This window comes from Macaca nemestrina, chromosome 1 (assembly GCF_043159975.1).
Source record: "Macaca nemestrina isolate mMacNem1 chromosome 1, mMacNem.hap1, whole genome shotgun sequence".
In the NCBI taxonomy this organism is placed as follows: domain Eukaryota; kingdom Metazoa; phylum Chordata; class Mammalia; order Primates; family Cercopithecidae; genus Macaca; species Macaca nemestrina.
In genome coordinates this window covers 179,640,811-179,666,954 of record NC_092125.1, presented here as the reverse complement: position 1 = coordinate 179,666,954, position 26,144 = coordinate 179,640,811, and the positions used below count along the sequence as shown (strand labels likewise).

General features: G+C 42.1%; 1 protein-coding gene across 4 annotated transcripts; it reads left to right on the top strand.

The window, feature by feature from the left end:
- Nucleotides 1–24,635, top strand: LOC105495090 (leucine rich repeat containing 42). Of its 4 annotated transcripts, none has more exons than XM_011764280.3 (9): nt 5–219; nt 1,558–1,677; nt 5,698–6,184; nt 11,727–11,858; nt 13,907–14,025; nt 15,271–15,359; nt 15,533–15,646; nt 19,834–19,918; nt 21,206–24,635. In XM_011764280.3, the coding sequence occupies exons 3-9, from the start codon at nt 5,712–5,714 to the stop codon at nt 21,478–21,480; spliced, it is 1,287 nt and encodes a 428-aa protein (XP_011762582.1). In that variant the 5' UTR covers nt 5–219; nt 1,558–1,677; nt 5,698–5,711; the 3' UTR covers nt 21,481–24,635. The 4 variants fall into 4 exon arrangements, with proteins under 4 accessions (XP_011762583.1, XP_011762582.1, XP_011762580.1 ...); XM_011764278.3 differs by lacking the exon at nt 1,558–1,677 and adding an exon at nt 1,480–1,513; XM_011764282.3 differs by lacking the exon at nt 1,558–1,677 and having other exon boundaries at nt 10–219.
- Nucleotides 24,636–26,144: the final 1,509 nt, after the last annotated feature.

The window sequence follows — 26,144 nt, the reverse complement described above, 5'->3', positions numbered from 1 at the left end:
ACGCGCGCCTCCCCGGCCCAGCCTTGCCCCGGTCCCTGCCGGTCCCGCGGTCCCACAGCGCCTGGTTGCCCCTAGCCCTCTCCCTCCTCCCACCCTCGCTGTGTCCCACCCTCCCTAGCTTTGTGCCCGGGGTGCTGAGCCGTTCCCCGTCAGCCGCGCCGCGGGAGGAGGGAGCCGCCACAGAGGAGCTGCCGCTCGCTGCCCCGGGCAGGGGCACAGGTAGGTGGCGGCCGCGGGCCGGGCAGCTCGCGGGGCCCCGGGTTGCGTGTGGGAGCGGGGGCGGGGTGTTAGGGAGCGGCGGGGTGGGGGAGGGGAAGCCCGAGAGGGACGGCGGGGCGCGGGTTGAGGGGAGGATGAGGTATATGGGTGTGGACGATGGGTTTAAGGGTGGCGTAGGGGTGCGGGGGCAGGCTATGGGGACGTGTGAGAATTGGGGTTCGGGGCCGGGGTGGGATAGCGAGCAGGATTAGCCTGGGTGGACTCGGGGAGAGGCACGCGTGGGGAGAGAGCGGAACGAAGGCATGCGTGGGGAGAGAGCGGGAAGAAGGAATGGGGAAAGGAAATGGGATTTTAGGGGTTCAAGGAGGAAAAGAGCTAGGATAGGAATAGAGAGGGTGGGGTCTTGGGGACAGGGAAGAAAAGTTGGGGGTGTGGAATGCCAAGTTAGGGATAGGCGTGAAGGAAGAAGGTCTTGAAGATTGAGAACAGAAGGCAAGGAAAGGGTTGGAGAGATTGGGGGCCTAGGAGAGGGAAGCCCCTAGAGTGGGAAGACGGGAAGAATAGATGGTGGAGGGAAGGAGTGGGGGTGGAGGAGTTGGGGAAAGAAAGGGAGGCAGGTGGAGGTTGGGAGATTGGAGGTTGGAAGGGTTGGGTCTCTGGAACAAGCAAGCCACCTTTCAGCAGGAGCACGGAAGGGCTGGAAGGGTCTGAGGCTTGAGGCGGGCAGGGGAGCTGAGGTGAGCGAAGGGAGTGGGGTTAGGATTTTTGGTGTGAGAAGCGCTAGAGTTGTTAAGAGTCACATTGTGGGAGAAATTGGCATGTTCTTGGGGGGCAGTAGGGAGCCTGAGAGAGGAAAAGGTATGGGTGAGAAGGCAGTAAAGTGCATATTATAGGAAAAAAGTAGTGAGGAAAGTTGAAAATTGAAGAATGGGGACACACAGAACAATGAAGGTGGATTGTTGGTTATTGCTGGTTTAGAACTACCCACAGTTTAGTTTCTGTTCAGGTTTTTATTTAGAAATTTTCCCAAGAATACTGCATTTTCAGATAAACTAAGTGTGGGCAGCCTTGGGATGAAGGCCATGGGCTGGCAGATGTTCTCCTGGTATATGGATGTAGCTCATTTTGGGCCTGGCAGAGGGAAGAAGGGAGGCCTCGTTGTAACTGTCCTGGCTCTGTTCCCACCAGCTCTTTCCCTAGATGTGCACCGGTTTTCGTTTTTTTTTTTTTTTCAATCTTATCCCTTCCCCCTCCCCTCAGGCTTCAACCAGTGAATACTAGAGGGATCAAACAGGTGGGTGAGATTAATTTTTCACATTTTTTTTTTCTATCCTTAAGGCTGATGTCATATTTTTAGTCTTGAGAAACAGCATCATGCCAAGGAAAGAGCTTGAGCTTTGCAGTAATGCGACCCTGAGATTGAATTCTGGCTCTGCCACTTACTAGCTCTGTTCTAGAGTAAGTTATTTTACTTCCGTGGGTCTCTTTGTCTATTAAAAGGCAATACTGACCTCATAGGTTCATTAGAGATTACATGAGATCACTTTATATAGTACCTAACAGTGCTTGGCAACTGGTAGGTGCTTAATAAATGGTAGCCATCATCCAGTATCGTTAAACATCATAGTTATTCCTACAACTTACTATTCTTAGGGGATTTTTATCTTACTTTATCTTCTGAAGTTAGGTATTTTCTTCTTCTCTTCAAATTAGCTGTAAATTCAGCTCATAATTTTACCCTGTGGGCTCCCTGATAACCCCAGTTCACCTGACTGGGATAGTCATGCTTTTTGCTTGGAAAACTGGATTCAAGGTCTAAAAAACTGTCATGTGTAGTATCAATAATTTTATCTGGCCTTTTTCAAGAAAGCTGTATAGAACTGAGTTTTTAATGTAATACAGCTATGTTTCATTCATTTGATGAAATGGTACACTTCGTGGTAACTTTGGCTCTCTTGTGGTGACCAAATGCTAGAACATACATGATTATAATATTTTTCTATGCTGTCGTATGGGTTACAAAGCTGCCTTACTGTAGCAGGCTGGGAGACTATCAAAATGTCGCTGTTACTCTTGATCCAATATATAATACAGCTACTACGATCTACATTGGACATTGTTATTATTGTGGTGACTAAGTATTTTAGTTTTTCAATTTGGATGGGGTTTTCACCATGGTTTAGAACAGGTCCATTTGTAATACACCACCCTGTACACCATCCTGTACATTAGCGAGGGTCAAATAAACCCAAGTAGAGAAGTTTTATGTAGAATTCTCTTGCCTTTCTGGTCCTTAGCCTTGAAGGGTTCAAATGTTAATTTAATGCTTAGATCATGTTATAGTACCTCAGATCATGTTATAGTACCTCATAGACTCTCAGGAAGCTCCTTTTTGGGAGAATGCAGGACGTGCTGATTTAGTAGTAGAAATTAAAGGACACCAGGATTCCTGAACCAAAGTCAATTCCTCCAGTGGCTTCTGGACAAATGATGTGGGTTTACTCTCCAGGAAAAAATTGTATTTATTTTTTCCTCATTTAGAAAGAGAAATGGTATTTGATGGGTAATCTAAAGAAAAACAAACAAAAAACCAGAACCGTTCCCTTTTTTTTGAAAATGATCCCTGGAAGCCAGAGCATCCCAGATTTTGAGGAGCCCAGATTAGGGTCCTTACTCTAGTCCCAAGCTGCTTGTGCCCTCTGCTGGATGGAATCAGACTTCTGATTTTCATCTGAAGTGGTCACCCACCCACCCAGCCATCCATCCATTTGTCCATTTTACAACAGTATTTGTGGAAGACACTATTAGGGGTGAGGGTTGGGGGCAATACAGATGGGCAGACCCTGTTTCATTGCTCAGGGAGTTCACAGTGTATTCATCCACTATAATAGGGTATCTTCCATAGAATTTGTCTTTCTGTTGTTAAAATCACGTCAGTCCTTTTTAGGGCCATACCTAGCATCTGCTTTCTGATCTACAGGTAGAGTAGAGCTCTGAATGTTAAATGACAGGGATAAAAAACCAAAGGACATCTGCTTTACTTCCTCAGTCAAAATTAAGGTCTGCAAGGTTGGAGGGTCCAGATGCTCACCCCTACTGGAAGAAGAGCTCAGAATAAATGAGGCATCTCCTTAGCAGCAGGCGCTGTAAATGCATGCTGGCAAGAGAAAAGTATGGGTTGTAAGAGCTAGCACTGTGACAGAATTTTTTTCCCCTTGTTTTTTAGTTTAGTTGTCTCCCACCCCTTGTAGTACCAGTAGCAATATACTCCCATCGTCTGCTTTGCCTTTGCCACCTGCAGAATGGTCTGGCAAGTGGGGGAGGAGCCTGCAGCTGTTGCCTGGAAAAGGAGCTGGCTCCTAGCAACAGTATCAGCAGGCCCTGCAACTGAGAGCACTAAGTTTGTCCTTTGAGGTCTTACCCTTCCTTTCATACAGTTCAGCAAATATCTTTTGAGGGCTTACTTAGTACTAGGCACTATGTCAGGCCTGGGAAAGATAGATGAATCAAATAAGTACCTTGCCTTCAAAAAGCTCACCACTCTGGGTACATTAACAAGTGAACAGACATAGTACATGGTGCTAAGTGCTATGTAGGAGAGACTAGGTGCTCTGGGAAAACCAGACAGGCACATACTGGTGCAGGGGTTAGGGAAGGTTTCCCAGAAGAGGAACGATGTTAATGATGAGTAGGAATTAGCTAGGTCAGGGAGGCAGAGCAGGATGTTCCAGCCAAAGGGAACAGAACGGGCAATGGCCAGTGGGACATGAGAGCATGGCCAGTTTACCTGGGTAGTATGACAGGGCCAAAGATTGTAGGACATAAGGAGATGAGCAGGAAAGAGTGAGGCTCTAGAGCTAGGCAGAATACTCTTCTCTCGTGCTTTTATACACATAATTATCCTTGAGAGAAACATGGATAGTACTGATTCCCACACACAGGACCATTGTTTCATCTCCAGAGACTCAGCATTTTTGATCACGGACTTAAATGTGGCTGACACTCGTAAGTGGCTTCAGGGCCACATTGTGGCCCCACATTGATGCAGAAGAAGCTGAGTTGGTTCACTCTAAAACTCAGTCATATTCTTTTAGGGATATTATCAGGCCTGTATGATATTCTACCTCTCTTCTCCCTTTAAATTGTAGAAATGATCATCAAATAAATACCTTCATTTTATTTAACATAGCACTTTTTCATGTATTTTGAAATCTCACGGTTACTCAGGAGGAAAACAAGTATTCCAGTTCTTGGGCACATAATATTACCCACATGACTGCAGAAATGCCCAACTGTTTGACTTTTTTATGTTAAAACTGCCCTAATAGAACTTTAATAGATACGAAGTGTCCAAAGGCTAGAATAGCTTTTATGTAGCTCTTGTAGTGGAGGTGTTTATTTCTAGATTAAAAAAAAATCCTGTTACTTTTGGGCTTTGTAAAATTTAGCAAATGAGTAAACGTTGGTTGCACACTATCTGCTCAGGGACTGTAAGATGCCAGGGCACTGTGTTATAGAGTCTGCATGAATTCAACATGGTTCCCCCTCTCAAGGAGCTCAAAGCAGCAGATGGCAGACTCAGAAACAAATAAATAGAACAGTGAACCAAGCGCAACCAAGAAGTTTGTGGACTGTGTCAAGCTAGCCAGGAAGTTATTTATTTCTAGTCTTTTTTCTGTGTGTAAACACATTTTTTAAAAATTTATAATTTTAATCACTTTATCACATTCCATGGTACGTATAAGTCGTAACGTATTTATTAACATCCCAATTATTGGACATTTAGGTTATTTTCCAATTGTTTTGCTAGTATAAACTTGCTGCCATTAATTTACACATAAATGAATCTTTGCTGACATCTGTGACAACTTCCTTAGTGTGAATTTTAAAGATGAGATTTTGACCTGGGGTTTTTGTTGTTGTTGTTGTTGTTGTTGTTGTTGTTTTGGAGTCTTGTTCTTGTCACCCAGGCTGGAGTGCAGTGAAACGATCTTGGCTCACCATAACCTCTGTCTCCTGGGTTCAAGCGATTCTCTTGCCTCCGCCTTCCGAGTAGCTGGAACTACAGGCACACACTTGGCTAATTTTTGTATTTTTAGTAGAGATGGGGTTTCACCATGTTGGCCAGGCTGGTCTCGAACTCCTGACCTCAGGTGATCCACCCGCCTCGGCCTCCCAAAGTGCTGGGATTACAGGCGTGAGCCTCTGCGTCTGGCCTTGACCTGGGTTTTGAAAGATGAGTAGGAGATGGCCAGATAAACAAGAAAAAGGGGAGAGTAGGAAGGGGCATTCCAGGTAGAGGCAATAAAGGCAACCTCGAATGCCAAAGTTCCCAGGCAACTGGTAAGTTTTGCTTTTCCTAAAACAGCCACCAGTCCTGCCTGGTAGGCTCATAAAGCCCTGGGCACAGCAAGATGAAGTTACATGTTACAAATGGCATTTTAATTGGATTTGCTTCCCTGTGCCTTGCTTTCACAGTTGCTACCAAGGCAATGTCTTACTACCTCAGCTCAGAAAACCACCTAGACCCAGGGCCCATCTACGTGCGAGAAAATGGGCAGCTGCACATGGTCAATCTGGCTCTGGATGGTGTCAGGAGTAGCCTGCAGAAGCCAAGGCCTTTCAGACTATTCCCCAAAGGCTTTTCTGTGGAGCTTTGCATGAACAGGGAAGACGACACTGCACGGAAAGAGAAGACTGATCATTTCATCTTCACATATACCCGGGAGGGGAATCTTCGGTACTCCGCCAAATCCCTCTTCAGCCTTGTCCTGGGCTTCATCTCCGACAATGTGGATCACATTGATTCCCTTATTGGCTTTCCTGAGCAGATTGCCGAAAAGCTGTTCTCTGCTGCTGAAGCCAGACAGAAATTCACTGAGCCAGGTGCAGGGCTGAGGGCTTTACAGAAATTCACTGAGGCCTATGGAAGTTTGGTGCTTTGCTCCCTGTGTTTGCGAAACAGGTGGGTGTTCTAATTAGGTTATTCAGTATTTTATTGGGTGTGTTAATTCTGTCAAGCTCTGGGGCTTAGTGGGCTCAGGGGCTTCCCTCATCAAATAGCACTTCAGGTTAGAACTTCCATATACAAAGTGAAAGACCATATTGAAAAAATCACTCTTCCTTCTCCTCATGTCTTAGACGAGACGACACTTAACTTTATTCTGAAATCATTTTACAAGGATTAAGTTGTCACAGCTCCTCCATTAAGTAGAAAATATTCTTCTACCAGCTTTCAAAGAGAAAATAGAAAAGACAAAATGTGATCTGCCAAATATCTCTTGATATGCTCTTGCAGATGGGGAGAGTAGTATCCAGAGTTTGGGGGCCTGTTTTTGGTTTTCAGACCACTAAATACTGACCATTAGATAAAAAATGACCTTAAAAGATTGGGTGATTAAAATTTCAAATATCCTAAAGTTTGGCAATTCTCAGATAAAGTCCCTACATTAAGGTCTATAGTCTAACAAAGCAGATATTTTTTCTCTTGTGACTTGCCTTTGCTCATATGCTTTATTTAAAATTTTTACTCTACCATCATGTAAAAACACTTTCAAAACATCTAATTTCTTTTTAAACTTGCAAAAAACAATAAAAATATACAAGGCAAACAATTTAAACACAAACACAGAGGGGCATAAAACGAAACAGAAGCCTTCTTCCTATCTCATCTCCAGTTTCCTCTCCCCAGAGACCAAATACTGTTACCAGTTTTTAAAATACCATTCTAAAGATATTCTACACACATACATGTTTATGTAGTTCCCTTCTTTGTTATACAAATGGCAGCATGCTGCATACATTCTAATGGACCTTGCTTTCTTCACATAATTTGAAAATCATTTATCATCAATATTGGTAGGTTTTTTTTTTCTTCTTCTTCTTTTGAGACAGTCTCACTCTGTCACTAGGCTGGAGTGGCAGTGGCATCTCAGCTCACACTGCAACCTCCAACTGCCTGGTTCAAGCGATTCGCCTGCCTCAGCCTCCCCAGTAGCTGGGATTACGGGCATGTGCCACCATGATTTTTGTATTTTTAGTAGAGACAGGATTTCACCATGTTGGCCAGGATGGTGTCGATCTCTTGACCTCGTGATCCGCCCACCTCAGCCTCCCAAAGTGCTGGGATTACAGGCGTGAGCCACCGTGCCTGGCCTACTTGTAGGTTTTAAAAATAGCTTTATTGTATACTACTGTATGAACTATTCTGTGATTAGACCTGAAAGGCAGCTTACTGTTTTTTTTCTTTTTTTTTTTTTTTGAGATGGAGTTTCACTCTTGTTTCCCAGGCTGGAGTGCAGTGGTGCAATCTCGACTCACTGCAACCTCCGCCTCCCAGATTTAAGCAATTCTCCTGACTCAGCCTCCTAAGTAGCCGGGATTACAGGCACCCACCACCACGCCCGGCTAATTTTTTGTATTTTTAGTAATACGGGGTTTCACCACGTTGGCCAGGCTTGTCTCAAACTCCTGACCTCAGGTGATCCACCCGCCTCAGCCTTCCAAAGTGCTGGGATTACAGGCGTGAGCCACTGTGCCCAGCCGGCAGCTTATCTGTATGAGCATTATAACAAGGGCTGAACAAAAAATGTATGTAAGAGAAAGCCATATCTGAAAACAGAAGGTAAACTCATATGCTTAATAAAGGAAAAATGATCTTTATTTAATCAGCTCATAGAATTAATGGTTTCACCACAGGCCAAATACTATATTTTGAAAAGAAAAGACATAAACACATGTAGAAAAGGACAGAAACTTGGCTCATAAACTGAGCAGGCACCTTGAAAGCTCTGTCTCTGGACTATGGTCTCAGTCGTGGCTGGGCTTGGAGCTGCTGCCAGTGGAAAGGAAAAAAATTACCTTGCCTAAAGGAAAAAGTCAAGCAATATTTCATTGTAGCTTATGCATTTAAAATACATTTTACCCTTCATTTTTTCTTCCAAGTTATTTATGTTCGTTGTTGAAAAGTTAGAACAGTGGCAAAATAGAATTGTGATGTATATCTTGTTTTAAAATTATTTTATGAAAGCAATATATACTATTTGGGGAATACATAAAATTGTGGTACTAAAAAATTCATAATCTCACGTGATCATTTTCAAATATATTATTTTTATGCATTTGGGAATATATACTTTGTACAACTTGTATTCTGTTTTTTCCCCACCTACCTTTATAGCTTAATATTTCCCATGCTATTGAAAATGCTGTTTATCCATTTGCAATATCTGGATACTGTTGTAGTGGCAGATTGGTCGGACTGGAATGAGAATAGCACTTTTCATTCACATTTGATGAGGACATAAATTAGTGTAGCATTTCTGGAAGCAGGTTGGCAATATGTATCAAGAACCTTGAAAACATCCATACTGTTTGTTTGACCCATTAATTCTACTTACTAAGAATCTATTCTAATCCCTAATGTAATAATCAAAGATGGGAACGGATATTTTTACAAAAGAGTGTTCATTGTAGTACTGTTTGTATGAGTGAAAATCTAAAAACTAAGTGTTCAACAGTAGGGAATTGGTTAAGCAAATTATAGTATATTTATATGATGAAATATTATGTAACTATTAAGATAATATTCTAAGAAAGAGATTTTTAAAATGTATGTACTGCATAGATAGAAAAAAGAAACCTACCAAAATGTAGTCTAGATGGTGGGATTGGAATTGATTTTATAATCTTTATACTTTTCTATATTTTATTTTTTTCAATGAAAGTGATACATTATCAGAAAATGTAAGAAACATTTACATTTATATAATAATCAGAAAATATAGGAAACTTTTTTTTTTTTTCTTTTTGAGACAGGGTTTCACTCTGTTGCTCAGGCTTGAGTGCAGTGGCGTGATCTTGGCTCACTGCAGCCTCCGCCTCCCAAGTTCAGGTGATTCTCCCACCTCAGCCTCCCGAGTAGCCGGGACTACAGGCGCCTGCCACCGTGCCCAGCTAATTTTTGTATTTTTTGGTAGAGATAGGGTTTCACCATGTTGACCAGGCTGGTTTTGAACTCCTGACCTCAAGTGATCCACGCACCTCAGCCTTCCAAAGTGCTGGGATTACAAGCGTGAGCAACCACGCCCAGCCAGAAAATACAGGAAACATTTTGAACATAATCTTTTAGCCTGTATTTTATTGCTGCAATTCCAGACTTGACTGTCTCATTCAAATGTAAGACTTTGAATTGTGATCAAAACCCCTCTTCTTTTGAATCCTTGAAGGAAAATAGAGGGCAGGAAATTTGAGGCTGCATTTGCAATCCAGGGCTGTAGCTGCAGTCCAAGAGGTTTTGTCAGCACAAAGGAGTTCAGGTCAAAAGTAATGAGCTTGAAAAAATAAATGAAAATAAAATAACTGGGTAGGTGCAGGCACTTGCTATCTTGGGGTTAAGTCACAAAGCTACCTGCCAGAAGCAAGTGTCTTTGCAACTGGATTCCAACCTTACGAAAACTCTCTTCTTTGTGTTGAAACCCCAGTGATTTTTAATCCCGCTGGTGGTCACGGGGAGGCAAGTATGTTTTCCTTAAAATACCACCTTTTGTTATTGACATAATAGTAATAGCTACTATTTCATGAGGTCCTGCAAGATGCCATGGAATTTTAAAATACTGTTTCTCTTTTTCTCAAAAATCCTGAAAAAACTTGTATTCTGTTTTTTCCCCACCTACCTTTATAGCTTAATATTTCCCATGCTATTGAAAATGCTGTTTATCCATTTGCAATATCTGGATACTGTTGTAGTGGCAGATTGGTCGGACTGGAATGAGAATAGCACTTTTCATTCACATTTGATGAGGACATAAATTAGTGTAGCATTACACTAGATGTAGAAGTAATCATTGGCCCCATTGTGTAGCTGGAGAAATTGAGGGTCAGAAAGGTTAAGTAACTGTCTCACAATCACACAAGTAATTGGGCTGTTAGAATCCAAACTCAGATCTGGTCTGTGCTCTTTCTATTGCCTTTCCACTGTACCGTTCTGAACCCTTTAAGGGAAAATTTGGAAGACTGGTTGCAAGCAAGAACCTAGAGCTTCGATTATGTCCTAGATTAGCATCTAGTAGTGTCTGTGGCCTAACACGTTTGTTCCTCAACCTTGAGTTTCGTAATGTTTCTTAATCACATTACACAGTGTTATGTCCTTTGCAGAGAACCCTTGTTTCAGAATTACTAAAAATCTTTTGGTTAATTGATCAAAGGATATGTGTTTTCCTTTCTCTGATTGCCAGTAATCCCCTAAATCCCCATTAACACACTTCAACTCTGTGATTGGAAGGTGAAAAACAGCAGCTGTATTTACAGTGCAATTAAAATACATCTGAGTAAATAAGGCTCTTTTGTGTACCCAGCTGAGCTCGATCTCCAGACAGCTTAGGTTCCACCCTTTAAAGGGGTATCAGTGCCTCAGGCCATCTGTACCTAGCAGCCAGGCCAGTCATTAGTTTGAGTACATCTTTTTTTGTTTGGAAGTAGGAAGAAAAGAGATTAACTCCCCTCTTGCCCTCTGATTATTCCATCCTGTTTTTGGCAGTTGTGATCCTGCTGATGGAAGAGAGGTGTGACCTCTTAGGTGTAACCCCACTGATCCTAACACACCATCTTACTGTGGAAACTTCTAGACATCCAAGAGGAAGGTGGATGAGAGAGGCCTGCTCTTGCCACAAGTCAGTTTCCCTGTCCTCTTAGGTTCCTCTCCTCTCCGTTTCCTGTCACACCTAATCCCTTTCATTTTTTCTCACTGACCTCATCTGAGATAGATGAACCACTAGAAAGCAGGGCGGAGGCCCCAGCCTGGGCTGTGGAATGCTGTTTTGATCTCCTTTCCCTCTCCAGAGGCTTCCCTGACGCTTCCAGATAACAACTTGGCAAGGTGCTACAATGTAATTAAGTTGCTGGTGCTCAGGGTTTGTCTTAATATCCATCTAGACTGGAGTGAGTCCTTGTAGCAGTCTTGCTGTACATACTTTTGGAGTAAAGTTAGGGTAACAAAGGCACAGGGAAGTGTTCAGGAAAGATAAAATGTGATGTGCCAAGTATCTCTTGGTATGTTCTGGGGGATGTGCAGATTGGAAACCGGTCTTGACCTTGCTCCAGTTTTCAAATCACAGGATGTTGAGCATTAGATTAAAAGCGACTTTAAAAGAATTAGTAATTAAAAATTTGAGTATCCTAAAGTTTGGAAATTCTCAGGTAAGGTCCCAAAACCAATGCCAAGGTCTGTCTGATAACAAAGCAGATGTCTTCACTTGTGACTTTCCTTTGCTAATATACATTTTTTTATTATTCAGAATTTTTATTTCACCATCACATAAAAAGATGTTCAAGGCATTTACTAATTGAAAATTTCAGCCTTTGCCCTGATAGTAATTAGTGAAGTCTGCTTATTCCATAGTACTGTGTCCTGATAGGGTGGTGGGATGTTGACTATGATAGAAATCCGCAAATGGTAATGCTTTAAGAGGAGTTGGGGGAAGCTATTGATTGCTCTCCATGCTTTATAGGTATCTGGTGATTTCAGAAAAACTTGAGGAAATTAAGTCTTTCCGGGAGCTGACCTGCCTGGATCTTTCATGTTGCAAGCTTGGAGATGAGCATGAACTTCTAGAACATCTCACCAATGAAGCCCTATCTAGGTACTGACTTGTCACCACTTGTAGATGAATTGTTTCAGTATTGTTTTAAAGGCTGATCCAACAGGATTATCTTCAGGAGTGCTGATTACTTCCTCTTCTTATGTTGATTTGCTTATTTTTTTCTAAAACATTGTCAATCTCCAAATCTCCATTTACTTGGTACAAGCAATGTAGATTAGACAACCCTTAGAAAGTCAGTCAGTTGACTCAAGTCAGTTAGTTGATTCTCTTTTTCTAAGTAACTTTTATTTAAACATGTAATACTTGAAGCTACCTGGGTTGAAAAATAGTTTTGCCCTTTATTTATTCTTTTCTTTTTTTTTTGAGACAGTTTCGTTTTTGTTGCCCAGGCTGGAATGCAATGGCACAATCGCAGCTCACCACAACCTCCACCCGCCAGGGTTCAAGCAATTCTCCTGCTTCAGCCTCCCAAGTAGCTGGGATTACAGGCATGCACCGCCACGCCCAGCTAATTTTGTATTTTCAGTAGATACGGGGTTTCTCCATGTTGGTCAGGCTGGTCTCGAACTCCTGACCTCAGGTGGTCCGCCTGCCTTGACCTCCCAAAGTGCTAGGATTACAGGTGTGAGCCAACGCACCCAGCCCTATTTATTTGTTTTTTTAGATGGAGTCTTGCTTTTGTTGTCCAGGCTGGAGTGCAGTGGTGCGATCTTGGCTCACTGCAACCTCCACTTCCTGGGTTCAAGCTATTCTCTTACCTCAGCCTCCTGATAGCTGGGATTATAGGCGCCTCTCACCACGCCAGCTAATTTTTGTACTTTTAGTAGAGACGGGGGTTTTGCCATGTTGGCCAGCCTGGTCTCGAACTTCTGACCTCAGGTGATCTGCCCGCCTCAGGTTTTGCCCTTTATTTATCCAGTCCTAGTTTATTCTAGCAAGGGATGAGACATTATACCATAGTCAATAATCATTATCATTTGCTACTTTAACTATTAATGAGCTACAACTATAAAGGAAATGAGCTATTAAAGATAGCCAAAGAAATTATTTTCAGGAACCATGATTTAAAGAAATAGCCCAGTTCATACCATTCACAAATAGTCTGACTGCTCTCAGATTATTCTGACCAACAAAGAGGAGGACAGATGGATTCCTCTGTGGTTTTATAAACACCCAGAACAACAGCATTACAAACCTGGGTCTAACCTGCTACCTGAGGCCTGCTTCTGACAGTGACACCTACCTACTGCCCCATAAAAAGATACTGTTGTGTGAGCCTAGGCAGCACCAAGGCTCAGATTTCTTATGTGAAAACGGAGCATATTAATACACCAATTCCAGCTTAGCAGCAGATGGATTGGGTTATGGGTATATTTTATTAACCCAATCTGAAAATCTAGATTGATAAAGCTGGTTAAATTTAGAGGATGGTGTGCTCTGCAAAAAGAATTCTCATAGGAGTTCTTTAGCAGCTTTTCCTGACATATTTAGAATGTTTTTGATTTTCACACGATGTGTCAGAAAAGCAGCTTTTGTTTTAAAGTATATTTATCCCCTTAGTGGAAGTCCATTTATTCAACAATATACCTTTAGTGCCCTCTGCCCTCTGAAATTAGTACTGCATGACACTAAATTAACCCTCACTTGGTAACTGAAGTGGCACCAAAAAATCTTTTTTTTTTTTTTTGTGAGTCTCCTAGGCTGGAGTGCAGTAGTGCGATCATAGCTCACTGCAAGCTTTGAAATCCTTGGTTGAAGCCATCTTCCTGCTTCAGCCTCCCAAGTAGCTGGGACCACAGGCACACAGCACCTTGGCAAGCTAATTTTTAAAAATTTCTTTTAGGGATGGAGTCTCTAACTCCCAGGCCCAAGTGATCCTCCAGCCTCAGTCTTCCAAAGTGCTGACATTACAGGTGTGAGCCACCATGCCCAGTCCAAAAGAGCTTAACTCTGTTAAATGCATTGGGTATGAAATAGCAAGAGGTAGAGGATATGTTGTATTTTTAAATGAAAATGTTGAAAGCATGTTTTTATACCTAGACTGTCTCAAACTCTGAGTAATTTATGTATGTACTTTGTTACCCTAGTGTAACTCAGCTCCACCTGAAGGATAATTGTTTATCTGATGCTGGGGTGCGGAAGATGACAGCACCAGTTCGAGTGATGAAAAGAGGCCTTGAGAATCTAACGTTATTAGACTTATCATGTAAGTTTTCTTCGAAATTATAGATTATTTTAATGTTGGAAGAATGGCCTTAGAGATCATCTTGTTCTTCCCCTTCATTTTAGAGGTAAGAAAGGAAAGGTGACTTTCCAGGGTGCCATAGAAACTTGGTGGCAGAGCGGGACCGAGGCCAGAGACTCTTGACTCCTGGTCAAATGACTTTTCCAGCATATACCACCTCTTTAGGGTAGGAAAAAACCCTTTCACATTCATCCATGCCACTCGCTGTGTGCAAACAGAGATACCGTTCATCATATTCATTGCATACTTAAAGGACTTTTGACTCATCTTTATTTTCCTTGAGCCTCTGATCCTTGGTATCTGTCAGCTAGGTCCTTTTTTATCAATGTTTGCCTGATGAAAAGCTGGATGAACGGATAACTTACTTGAATTAACAAGACATTGACTCCAATGGTAAGAGGTTGACAGAGATCATTTGCAATTGAACTGAGCATCCATTGACTCTATGGCAGGACAGTATGGTGCCAAAAGAATAGAAAGAGCAGGGGTTTGAGGTCCGAGGACCCTTCTTGCTCTGCCACTTTTACTACCAGTTATATACCTTTGGACCAGTTATTTAACCACTTTGAGCATTGGTTTTGGCCTTTGTAAAATGAGGATAATAATGAATGTCCTGTCTGCCTCCCAGGGAAGTGTATTCATTCACCAGATATTTTTTGAGCATCTATAATGTGCCAGGCAGTATGCTTATGGCCTTGAGGACTCGAGGCTAAGTGTAGTACTCTCTGACGCGAGAAAGTAATATATAAGAAAGGATTCTGAAAAAAAATGCAAGTTGGTAAGAGTGGTGATAGTATCTGTGTCTAAGTTCCCTTGAATATGTTTTTAAAATAAATGCTTTTACTTTGGAGGTGAAATGGCCATGAATAAAGTATGGTGAACCATTTTAACACATGTTTATATATGTTTTCATATGGTTCCAAATTAAACCCTTTGGGATAACTACCTGGTTCATTTATTTTTCTGCTCATCCCCAACTCCTAGAAAGTAAGAGCTGTAAAGGATCTTTAAGGATCATTGAGTGTAGCTCTTCTACATTATGAATAGTAAAGATCAGACTTCTGCATTTAATTTACTTTGAAAAGTTTGCCAACTCAAATGTTTTGTAGTTTATCATTGCCTGGACTTTTTTCTGAGCTTATTTTTGGTTGTCATTTTAACAACATTTATTTTGTAACAGAATGCTACCTTGTTTTTGACATCTAGGTAACCCTGAGATCACAGATGCAGGCATTGGATACCTCTTTTCTTTTAGGAAACTAAACTGCTTAGATATCTCTGGGACAGGGCTCAAGGTAAGACTTTTGGTTCCTTCGCTCATTTTTCTAGACTCAGCAATTTGATATTTTGCCTGTGCTAATTGGTATTTAGAAAGGGCTGGTATTTATGATGGTCTTTATTTACTACTGAAAGCAAGTAAGAATTAACCAAATGCATTTGCATTTCTGATCTGTCTCTGCCTCACTAGGATATCAAAACCGTCAAGCACAAGCTCCAGACCCACATAGGCCTTGTTCACTCCAAAGTGCCTTTGAAGGAATTTGATCATAGTAACTGCAAGACAGAGGGCTGGGCTGACCAGGTACTCCAGATTTTTCTTCCCTGCTGTTGATGCAGCTTTTCATCTTAATTCCAAGTGTCTTATCCAACACATTGAATAAACAGTAATCCACTTGGTATTCCTTGGCTAAATTGTCATCTTCATGTCAAATTGGAGACACTGATGGGCTATAACTGGCCCATATACTTAAATAATTGATGCCAGACCTTATATCTCATGCTCTGGTCACTAGATTGTGCCTTATCTTTACTGGACCTAGGAGAAAATGTCATCTTACAGATGTCTCAGAAAATAAGTGAATTCTGGCTTGCTATACAAAAAAGCAGTCTGACCCAACTTCAGAAGGACGGATTCTCTTAGTAGTATGTATATACAGGAGAGAGAATAAACTCTAGTGTCAGCAAATAAGGATTCAAATATGATTCTTCTCTTTCTTTTGGGAAAGTTTCTTACCTCCCACGGCCTTAGTGAGAAAGTGTCTCTCGTGTCCGTCTCTCACTGAGTCTTACCAGTGAGAGAACTTTACTTTGACTCCCTTTTGTCTTGATGGTCTTTCTTCACTTGGTAAAGTACAGACTTAAGTGAGATTCAGAGTCTTCTATGTAAGTTGGAAGTGAGAAAGTAACCAAGTAGGACAGCACAAGTAGATGTCACCTTCCCTGTGACTGGTGGCTTTCTCCTTTAGATGCTTTTAACCAGTGTTTCTTGGTGGAGGCCTAGAGGACCCACCAAACTGTCCAGGATCCCTTCTTAGCTCCAAGCCATAATGCATAATGGTAGAACTGTCTACCTGCTGGATTGTAGCATCACCTCTCCACAGTAAGCAGGGAGACTGGTGAGTTGTGTTTCAGAAGCACACTGAGCTTGGTCCAGAACATGCATGATGAAAGAATTACCATGGTGCATTGCCAGATAAAGTTTCTAGTGCTGTATGAGACCTAGATGCATCCAGTGGACTTGGGACAGGTGTGGGATGGTCTTACAAAGGCTTGCTGCAGTTTGATAGCAGGTGACATGGTGGAAAGAGCATAGGCTGTGGAGCCAGAAAGACCTGGGCACGGAATCCTGGCTCAGCAGCCCAATAGCTGTACAACCTAAAGCAACTTTCAGTCTCTGTCTTCATCCATAAAATGCAGAAACCAGGCTCTCTCTTGAGCAGGGCTTGGGAAGGATCAAGTAGAATACCTGACAGCCTGACCTGAGAGTAAGTTGATGACCAGTGCAGTCCTGCCCTCCACCCTCAGCTGGGCCCCTAGGACTTGGTAGCAATGCTTTGCTTTGCTTATGTCTTGGGGATCTGTTATTGAAACTGTTGCAGACTGACTCCACTCACCTGCCCTCATTCTTGTCTCACAGGGGTCCACTTAATTCCCTATTTCTGTCTCAGAATTTCTCCATTTCTTCAACCGTATTCCACTTCCCTACTATTGGAGAGAACAAGTATGCTCCTTTATTCTAGTCACAAGCCCTTTTTTTTTCTTTTTTAAAAAATTTTGTTCCTGAAGATACCCAGTTTCCCTTGTGATAATTACTAATAATGATTTTTCCCTCCTGCCCCTGCCCAGCATGTCTTCATTTGTCCCTCTTTGTTGTCCATCTGCTTTCTGTAGATAAATGCAAGATGTCCTTATTCTAGCATGGTTCTCATTCCCCAGTGCAGCTGTGCATTGTTTCCTGTCCAGTCTGCCCCATCCCCTCGGTGCCTACTCAGTTCTTACTCCCTTGCGACTTAGTTCTGGCCTCTCCTGCTCTCCTGACAGGGTCCTCTTGAAGGTGGGTGCTGATATTCTTTACCTTTTTTGGCTTTCCTGCAGCATTTGATAGAAACATGCATGCCTTATTATTTTTCTCTGGGCCTCTCTCCTGGCTCTCCCACAGCTTTCTCACTCTTCTGGCTGTGGCTGATTCCTCTTTCTTCCTCTCCTCTTCCACATCTCCACAGTCCCCAGGTGCTCTTTCAGTGTTCTTAGAGCTCCAGCTGTCCTTGCGAGGATGACTCTGCATTCCTCTCTAGACACTAGAGCCATTCCCAGGTATCCTCTGTAAATCTCCACCTGCCATCTCAAATTCAGCTTGTCCCAAACCAAACTCATTTTCTTCTTCCCCATCCCCGACCAGCTCTTATTGACATTCTTATTTCTGTTTAGTGGAAGGAAGCACCATTTTCCCTATTGCCCACTGAGTCAACACGTTTGATTAATCCATCCTGGTGTTCCCTGAAATCTGTTCCCATTTTTATCACCAGGAAATTATAGAAGAGATGGCAACTAATATTTATTAAGTGCCTTTTGTGTACCAGACACTGTGCTAAACTCTTTATGTATATTATCTTGTTTGATCCTTAAAATAGCCCTATGGAGTGTGTACTATCGTTGATCCTTAACAGATGAAGAAATTGAGACTAAGAAATCACTTGCCATGGGTCCCCTGGCAATTAAGTAGTGGAGCCAACTCTGGAACTGGTTTTTTGTTTGTTTTTAAATAGAGATGGCGTTTCACCATGTTGCCCAGGCTGGTCTCGAACTCCTGGGCTCAAGGAATCCTACCATCTCGGCCTCCCTAAGTGCAAAGATTATAGGTGTGAGCCACTATGCCTGGCCTGGAACTGTATTCTTTTTTTTTTTGAGACAGAGTTTTGCTCTGTCGCCCAGTCTGGAGTGCAGTGGCGTGATCTTGGCTCACTGCAACTTCCGCCTCCCGGGTTCGAGTGATTCTCATGCCTCAGCCTCCCGAGTAGCTGGGACCACCACGCCTGGCTAAATTTTGTATTTTTTAGTAGAGACAGGGTTTCATCATGTTGGCCAGCCTGGTCTCGACTGCAATCCGCCTGCCTCGGCCTCTCAAAATGCTGGGATTACAAGTGTGAGCTACTGAGCCTGGCCTGGAACTATATTCTTAAATTCAGTGTTGTACTGCCTATGTCCTGAAAATGTTTTTCTTGACCTTTTTTATGGTCATTTCATTGCATTCCATAATAAAAAAAAAATATTAAATTTAAAGTTCTTGTTATTCGTGGTATACTGAGAGGATCATTAGCTTTTCTTTCTTTTTTTTTTTTTTTTTGAGACGGAGTCACTCTGTCACCCAGGCTCGAGTGCAGTGGCATGATCTCAGCTTACTACAAGCTCCGCCTCCTGGGTTCACGCCATTCTCCTGCCTCAGCCTCCCGAGTAGCTGGGACTACAGGCGCCCGCCGCCACGCCCAGCTAATTTTTTTGTATTTTTAGTAGAAACCAGGTTTCACCGTGTTAGCCAGGATGGTCTCGATCTCCTGACCTTGTGATCTGCCTGCCTCGGCCTCCCAAAGTGCTGGGATTACAGGCGTGAGCCACCACGCCCGGCCTAGCTTTTCTTTATGTATAGTTTATATTCAGGCATTTTTCTTTTCTTTTTTTTTTTGAGACCGAGTCTCGCTCTGTTGCCCAGGCTGGAGTGCAATGGCGTGATCTCAGCTCACTGCAAGCTCCGCCTCCCGGGTTCACGCCATTCTCCTGCCTCAGCCTCCCGAGTAGCTGGGACTACAGGCACCCACCACCATGCCCAGCTAATTTTTTTTTTTTGTATTTTTAGTAGAGACGGGGTTTCACTGTGTTAGCCAGGATGGTCTCAATCTCCTGACCTCGTGATCCGCCCGCCTCGGCCTCCCAAAATGCTGGGATTATAGGCATGAGCCACCGGGCCCAGCCACTTATTTCTAAAAGAATTGGTAGCAGCTTATAATAAAAATATATTTGTAACAGTTTAAAAAGTAAAAACTGGTCATGATAATGTTATGAGAGTATGGAAACATGGGCGTTTTACATACAAGAGTTTGAGTTATAGTTGGAGTATTTTAAGGCACGAGAGTAAGTCTAGGAATGTGTGGAAAGTGTTATGACTAAAGTTTTAAGTTTTAATATTTAGTTTAAGGATATGTAATTTATTTCCAGCTTGGAATAAAGATGAAAATAGACAAGGAAATCAGCTTTATAGATTTCCCTTAGTCATGCAGATACATATATCCAACGTGTTTGCGTTCTGACTCAACTCCTGCATTAGAACAGAAAACTCAGACTTGATTTGGTTCTTCTTATCATCACCAGGCATCTGAAGTAAAATTTCCCAGAGGGGTTTGTGCTTATGGAGAGGGAAAAAGGGGGAACAAGAAAGGCTTGAGATTAAAATCTCGAGATTTTGTTTGGATTCAAATCTTTCCAAATATGTTTCAGATCGTTCTGCAGTGGGAGCGTGTGACTGCGGAAGCTGTGAAGCCACGGGAAACCTCAGAGCCTAGAACGACAGCTCAGCGCTTCTGTGAGAAATTCCCTTTCCTTTGAAGTTTTTTGCCCTTTATTTGCATCCTTAAAGCAGTTTCACCTGTTTTCCCTCCTTGGAAAAATTAATTATGGTAGTATTGGCTTATTTATGATCACCAAGACTTGTATTCCCTTAGCATAGCTTACAGTAGAAGTTCACACTTAGCTTTGAGCATCAGCACCAGGAAGACAGCTTTTTAAAATTACTTATGTATCATCTTGTTCCAAAAAAGATTTGTGGTGGTACAAAAGTAGATAGAATACGGAAGATGAAAAAGGAATTAAGTGTAGCCAGAAGTTGGAATCAGCCCATGTGTCCATCAACAGATAAATGGATAAACAAAATGTGAAATGTACGTACAATGTATTTCAGGCTTTAAAAGTAAGGAAACTTTGACACAACGTGGATGAGCCTGCAAGATGTTATGCTAAGCAAAATAAACTAGTCACAAAAGGACAAATACTATGTGATTGTTCTTGTATAAGGTAGCTAGGTTAGATTCATAGAACAAGCAGAATGGTGGTGGTGACTAGGGAGGCAGGGGTGGCACAGGCAGGAATAGGGAGTTATTGTTTAATACGTGCAGAGTTTCATTTGTACAAGGTAAAAAGAGTTCTGGAGATGGATGGTGATGATTGCACCACAATGTGAATGTCCTTAATACCGCTGAACTGTACACTTAAAAGTGGTGCAAATGGTAAACTTTATGTTATGTATATTTTATCATGATTTTAAAAGAGAAGGAATTGATGAAATCAAAGTGAAGAAAATATAAAGGTACCAAGTAAGAATCCAGGACATACCAAAAAAAATGTAAAATAGGTTGTATCGTTTGCTCTTTGGCCCTTAGAAGACGGAGTCAAATCCAGATTTCAAATAATGAAGGCTAACATTTTGGGGACTTTTAGTGTGTGTCAAGCATTGTGCTAATCACTTTATGTACATTATTTCATTTATCTTCATATTACCCTTATGAAATAGGTTTTGTATCCCTATAGAGGTGATTAAACAGAATTTCAGACAAGTCACTTGCCCACGGTCACTTCTAGGAAGAGGCAGATCTAGGATTTAAATCCAAATCTGTCAAACTGTAGTATGAGTCCTTGCCTTCAACCTATGCCTGCATGCATACCACAGCGACCTTACAGGGCACTCAAGGCAAAATGCAGTCAATGCAGATATCACCCTGTTTGGGCCTTTGTCATATCCCTGGGGGTATCCTAGACTGATGAGGGGATTAGCATGCCAGTGTAGTGAACTCATCACCCTTCACCTCTGTCACAGATGGGAAGCGGTCTCGAGCAGAAGCCCCACTGAAGTGTCCCCTGGCAGACCCCCACATGAACTCTTCTGAGAAACTCCAGTTCTATAAAGAGAAAGCCCCAGATTGCCACGGGCCAGTGTTGAAACACGAAGCTATCTCAAGCCAGGAGTCAAAGAAGAGCAAGAAGAGACCTTTTGAGGAGTCAGAGACAGAACAGAATAATTCTTCACAACCTTCAAAGCAGAAATATGTATGTCTTGCTGTGGATGACTGGAACTTGTTAAATTCCTATTGATTAGTAGATACAGGTTGACCTTTCTCTGGCCCCCAGCTCTAATGTTTGAGTAAAGGAGACTGAGGATGATTTACTTTTTGTTTGAATTTACCTATGGCATTAGCATAGCAAGCAGATATTTCTACTTTTGTGGTGGGGGAGGGGAATGCTATGGAAGTATGTAATAATTTCTAATGTATATTTTCAATACATAGTAATTTTTTCAAATAAACATTTTTGCTGTCCTTAAGTTCTGCTTGTGGATTATAGATTGGAGCTGCAGGAAATAACACGTTGGTTTGGAATGGAAGGCCAGGTGAACTAACAAGGCAGCTTAGCATACCTCAGAGATACTGCAGATTTGGTTCCAGACCACCGCAGTAAAGCAAACACTGTAAAGTGAGTCACCAGACTTTTTCATTTCCTAGTGCATATAAAAGTTATGTTTTCACTATATAGCAGTCTATTAGATATTCAATAGCATTGTCTCCAAAAAACAAAAAAAAAGTACATACCCTAATTTAAAAATACTTTATTGCTAAAAAGAAAAGAAAAGAAAATGCTAACAATTATCTGAGCCTTTAGCAAGTTCCAGTTGTTTTGTTGGTGGCTGGGGGGGTCTTTCCTTTGTTGGTGAATGGGTGCTAACTAATCAGGGTGGTGGTTGCTGAAGGTTGGAGTGGCTGTGGAAATTTCTTAAAATAAGACAATGAAGTTTGCCACATGGATTGACTGTTCTTTCATAAAATATTTTGCTAGAGCACACGATGTTGTTTGATAGCATTTTACCTGCAATGGAACTTCTTTCAAAATTGGAGTCAGTCCCCTCAAACCCTGCTGCTGCTTTATCAACTAAGTCTATGTAATATTCTCCATCCTTTGTTGTTTCAACAATGGTCACATCTTTACCAGGAGTAGATTCCATTTCAAGAAACCACTTACTTTGCTCATCCGTAAGAAGTAAGTCCTTTTCCTTTCAAGTTTTATCATGAGATTGCAGCGTTCCAGTCCTGTCTTCAGGCTGCAATTCTAGCTTTCTTGCTATTTCTACCACATCAGCAGTTTCTTCCTCCACTGAAGTTTTGAACCCCTCAAAGTCATCCATGAGGGTTGGATTCAACTTCCAAACCTTTGTTAATGTTGACTTTTTTGGTTTTTTTTTGAGACAGAGTCTTACTCTGTGGCCCCAGCTGGAGTGCGGTGGCATGATCTCGGCTCACTGCAACCTCTGTCTCCTGGGTTCAAGTGATTCTCCTGCCTCAACCTCCCAAGTAGCTGGGATTACAGGTACATGCCACCATGCCTGGCTAATTTTTATATTTTTAGGAGAGATGGGGTTTCACCATATTGGCCAGGCTGGTCTTGAACTCCTGATCTCAAGTGATCCACGCCTCAGCCTCCCAAAGTGCTAGGATTGTAGGAGTGAGCCACCACACCCGGCCTAATGTTGATATTTTGACCTCTTCCTATGAATCACAAATGTTCTTAATGGCATCTAGAATGGTGAGTCTTTTCCAGGAGGGAAAGTTTAGTTTAGTTTTGTTTTTTGAGACAGGGTCTTGTTCTGTCGCCCAGGCTGGAGTGCAGTGGTGTGATCACAGCTCACTGCAGCCTCTACCTCCTGGGCTCAGGTGGTCCTCCCACCTCAGCCTTCCAAGTAGCTGGGACTACAGGTGCATGCTGTCACACATGGCTGATTTTTGTATTTTTTGTAGGGATGGGGTCTCACCATGTTGCCCAGGCTGGTTTCCTGGGTCCAAGAGATCTGCCCACTTCAGCTCCCAAAGTGCTAGGATTATACGCGTGAGCCACTCACCTGGCCTCCAAGAGGTTTTTAATTTACTTATTTACGTTGTCCAGATCTGTTAGAGGAGTCACTATCTATGGCAGCTATTGCTTTATGAAACATATTTAATAATAAGACCTGAAAGTTGAAATTACTCCTTGATCCATACGCTGCAGAATAGGTGTTGTGGTAGCAGGCATGAAAACAACATTCATCTTGTAAGTTTTTAGGTGATCAGGTACATTGTCTATGAACAGAAATATTTTGAAAGTGCCTCTAATTTGTGGACTACACATTGAGTAGCAAAGCTCTAGACCTTTACTGTCCAATATGTAGCTCCTAGCTACATGTAGCTATTAAATACTCGAAATGTGGCTGGTCCAAATTGAGATGTGCTATAAAATACACGCTGGATGCTGGATATCGGATAGCAAAGACTTAGTATCCAAAAGTTTGAATGAAAAACGTTTCAGTCGGGGACATGGTGGTTCACGCCTGTAATCCCAGCACTTTGGGAGGCCAAGGTGGGCGGATCACAAGGTCAGGAGATCGAGACCATCCTGGCTAATATGGTAAAACCTCGTCTCTACTAAAAATACAAAAAATTAGCCAGGTGTGGTGGCATGCGCCTGTAATTCCAGCTACTTGGGAGGCTGAGGCAGAAGAATCCCTTGAACTCGGGAGGCAGAGGTTGCAGTGAGCTGAGATCGTGCCACTGCACTCCAGCCTGGTGACAGAGCAAGACTCTGTCTCAAAAAAAAAAAAAGAAAAGAAAAGAAAAATGTCTCCATTTTGAAATACTGGTTACATGTTAAAATGGTAATTTAAAATAATTTCACTTGTTTCTATTTTTCTCATGGCTACTAGAAAGTTTAAAATCACATTCATGGCTTGCATTTGTGATTGCATTTTATTTTTACTGGACAGGACCGCTCTAGACCATATTCATCTTTAAAACGTGAGCTAAAAGCAAGAGTTACTGGCAAGTAAAAGGAAGGGAGAAAATACCTCAAGAAATTGACAACGTTAGTTTGACATTTGCAAGTGCTCTGGAGTTTAACCAGGATTTTATTTATTATTTATTCATTATTTTTATTGTTTTTTAACTTTTAGGCTCAAGGGTACTTGTGGTGATTTGTCACATAGGTAACTTACATCTCATAGGGGATTGGTGTATAGATTACTTCGTCACCCAGGTAATAAGCATAGTTAGTACCCAATAGGTAGTTTTTCGATCCTCTCCTTCCACCGTCAACAGGCACTCAGTGTCTATGGTTCCCTTCTTTGTATCCATGTGTATTCAGTGTTTAGCTCCCACTTGTAAGTGAGAACATGCAGTCTGTGGTTTTCTGTCTAACCAGGATTTTAATAAAGGTAGATCTTAGATATAGTATGTGTTAATTGCTACTCTGAGCTAGGCAAGGTACTTACCTCTGTAAAGGTGGGCCATTACCCAGGATCATATCAAAAGCTCTGATTTCTGAAATGTATAAGATGAAAAAGCAAATACAGTGCAGATTGGTTTTCTCTGCAACAAAGTAGAGTTTTAAAATACCATTTGAGGCCGGGCACAGTGCCTCACGCCTGTAATCCCAGCACTTTGGGAGGCGAAGGCGGGCAGATCACTTTAGGTCAGGAGTTCAAGACCAGCCTGGCCAACATGGTGAAACCCCGTCTCTACTAAAAATACAAAAATTAGCCAGGCATGGCGGTGGGTGCCTGTAATCCCAGATGCTCGGGAGGCTGAGGCAGGAGAATTGCTTGAACCCTGTAGGCAGAGGTTGCAGTGAGCCAAGATCATGCCACTGCATTCCAGCCTGGGCAACAGACAGCAAGACTCCATCTTTAAAAACAAAACAAAAAAATCATTTGAGTGGACAGTAGCACTCCTTGCCAAATTCCAAATGCCAATCAACAGCCGGCTTTACTTGTCAAAGTTGGCATGTATTGTTCATCAAACCAGAGTCTAATTTGATCACCCCCTCATGCACACAATACCACCACCACCTGACTCCACTGTTGCCTGTGGTGCAATGCCATGTTAACAAGTAGCATCTGGAATTACTCTTGAAACATCCGCCCATTTTGATCACTGTGGAAGGCAAATCTTCCTTCCACATTTACCCCTTAAGAGCAACTTGTGCTCACTTCTCTTTTATCAACACAGTATACTTTTAAAGCTAAGATTTCATTTTCTTCAATCCTTTTTTTCAAGAAGCACATTTTTCTCTGCTGGTGATTCCTTTAAACAAATATTTCTTGTTTTGGTCTGAGCAATTCATTTTTTGAAACAGAGTTATAGAAGTCTAGGCTTTGTTTTCATGACTGAGATGAAGGCTAAGAATTTATGACCAGCATACAATAGATAGGGTAATTTGTGTGTTCGTGTAATTTACATGTGAGGATAGGCTGTTTTTTAAAATTAGAATTTGTTTCTGCCTTCTTAGAATTTACTTACTGAATCGTTATGAACTTTGCAAAGTGACTCAATTCTGAAAATCCTCATACCTCTTTAAAACTATGCTGCGTACCTACATAGTGCTTACAAAAATGAATAAATCAGTATTTCTCCAAAACATGTTCTGTGAACCCCTGCCCCAGAGTTTTCTGTGGTATTTGTTAAAATGAAAATTCTTAGACCCCACCCATGTTTATTGAATCAGAATCTCGTATTTATTATTTATTTATTTGATATGGAGTCTTGCTCTGTTGCCCACGCTGGAGTGCAGTGGTGCAATCTCAGCTCACTACAACCCCCGCCTCCTGGGTTCAAGTGATTCTCCTTTCCCTGCCTCCTGAATAGCTGGGATTACAGGTGCCTGCCACCACACCTGGCTAATTTTTGTATTTTTAGTAGATACGGGGTTTCACCATGTTGGGCAAGCTGGTCTCGAACTCC

Bases quoted from the DNA above. Each gene is read 5' to 3' on its own strand.
- LOC105495090 (XM_011764280.3), top strand. From the start codon at position 5,712: ATGTCTTACTACCTCAGCTCAGAAAACCACCTAGACCCAGGGCCCATC. The intron at 6,185-11,726 runs GTGGGTGTTCTA...CATGCTTTATAG, and splicing joins TCCCTGTGTTTGCGAAACAG to GTATCTGGTGATTTCAGAAA. The intron at 15,647-19,833 runs GTACTCCAGATT...AATATGTTTCAG, and splicing joins CAGAGGGCTGGGCTGACCAG to ATCGTTCTGCAGTGGGAGCG.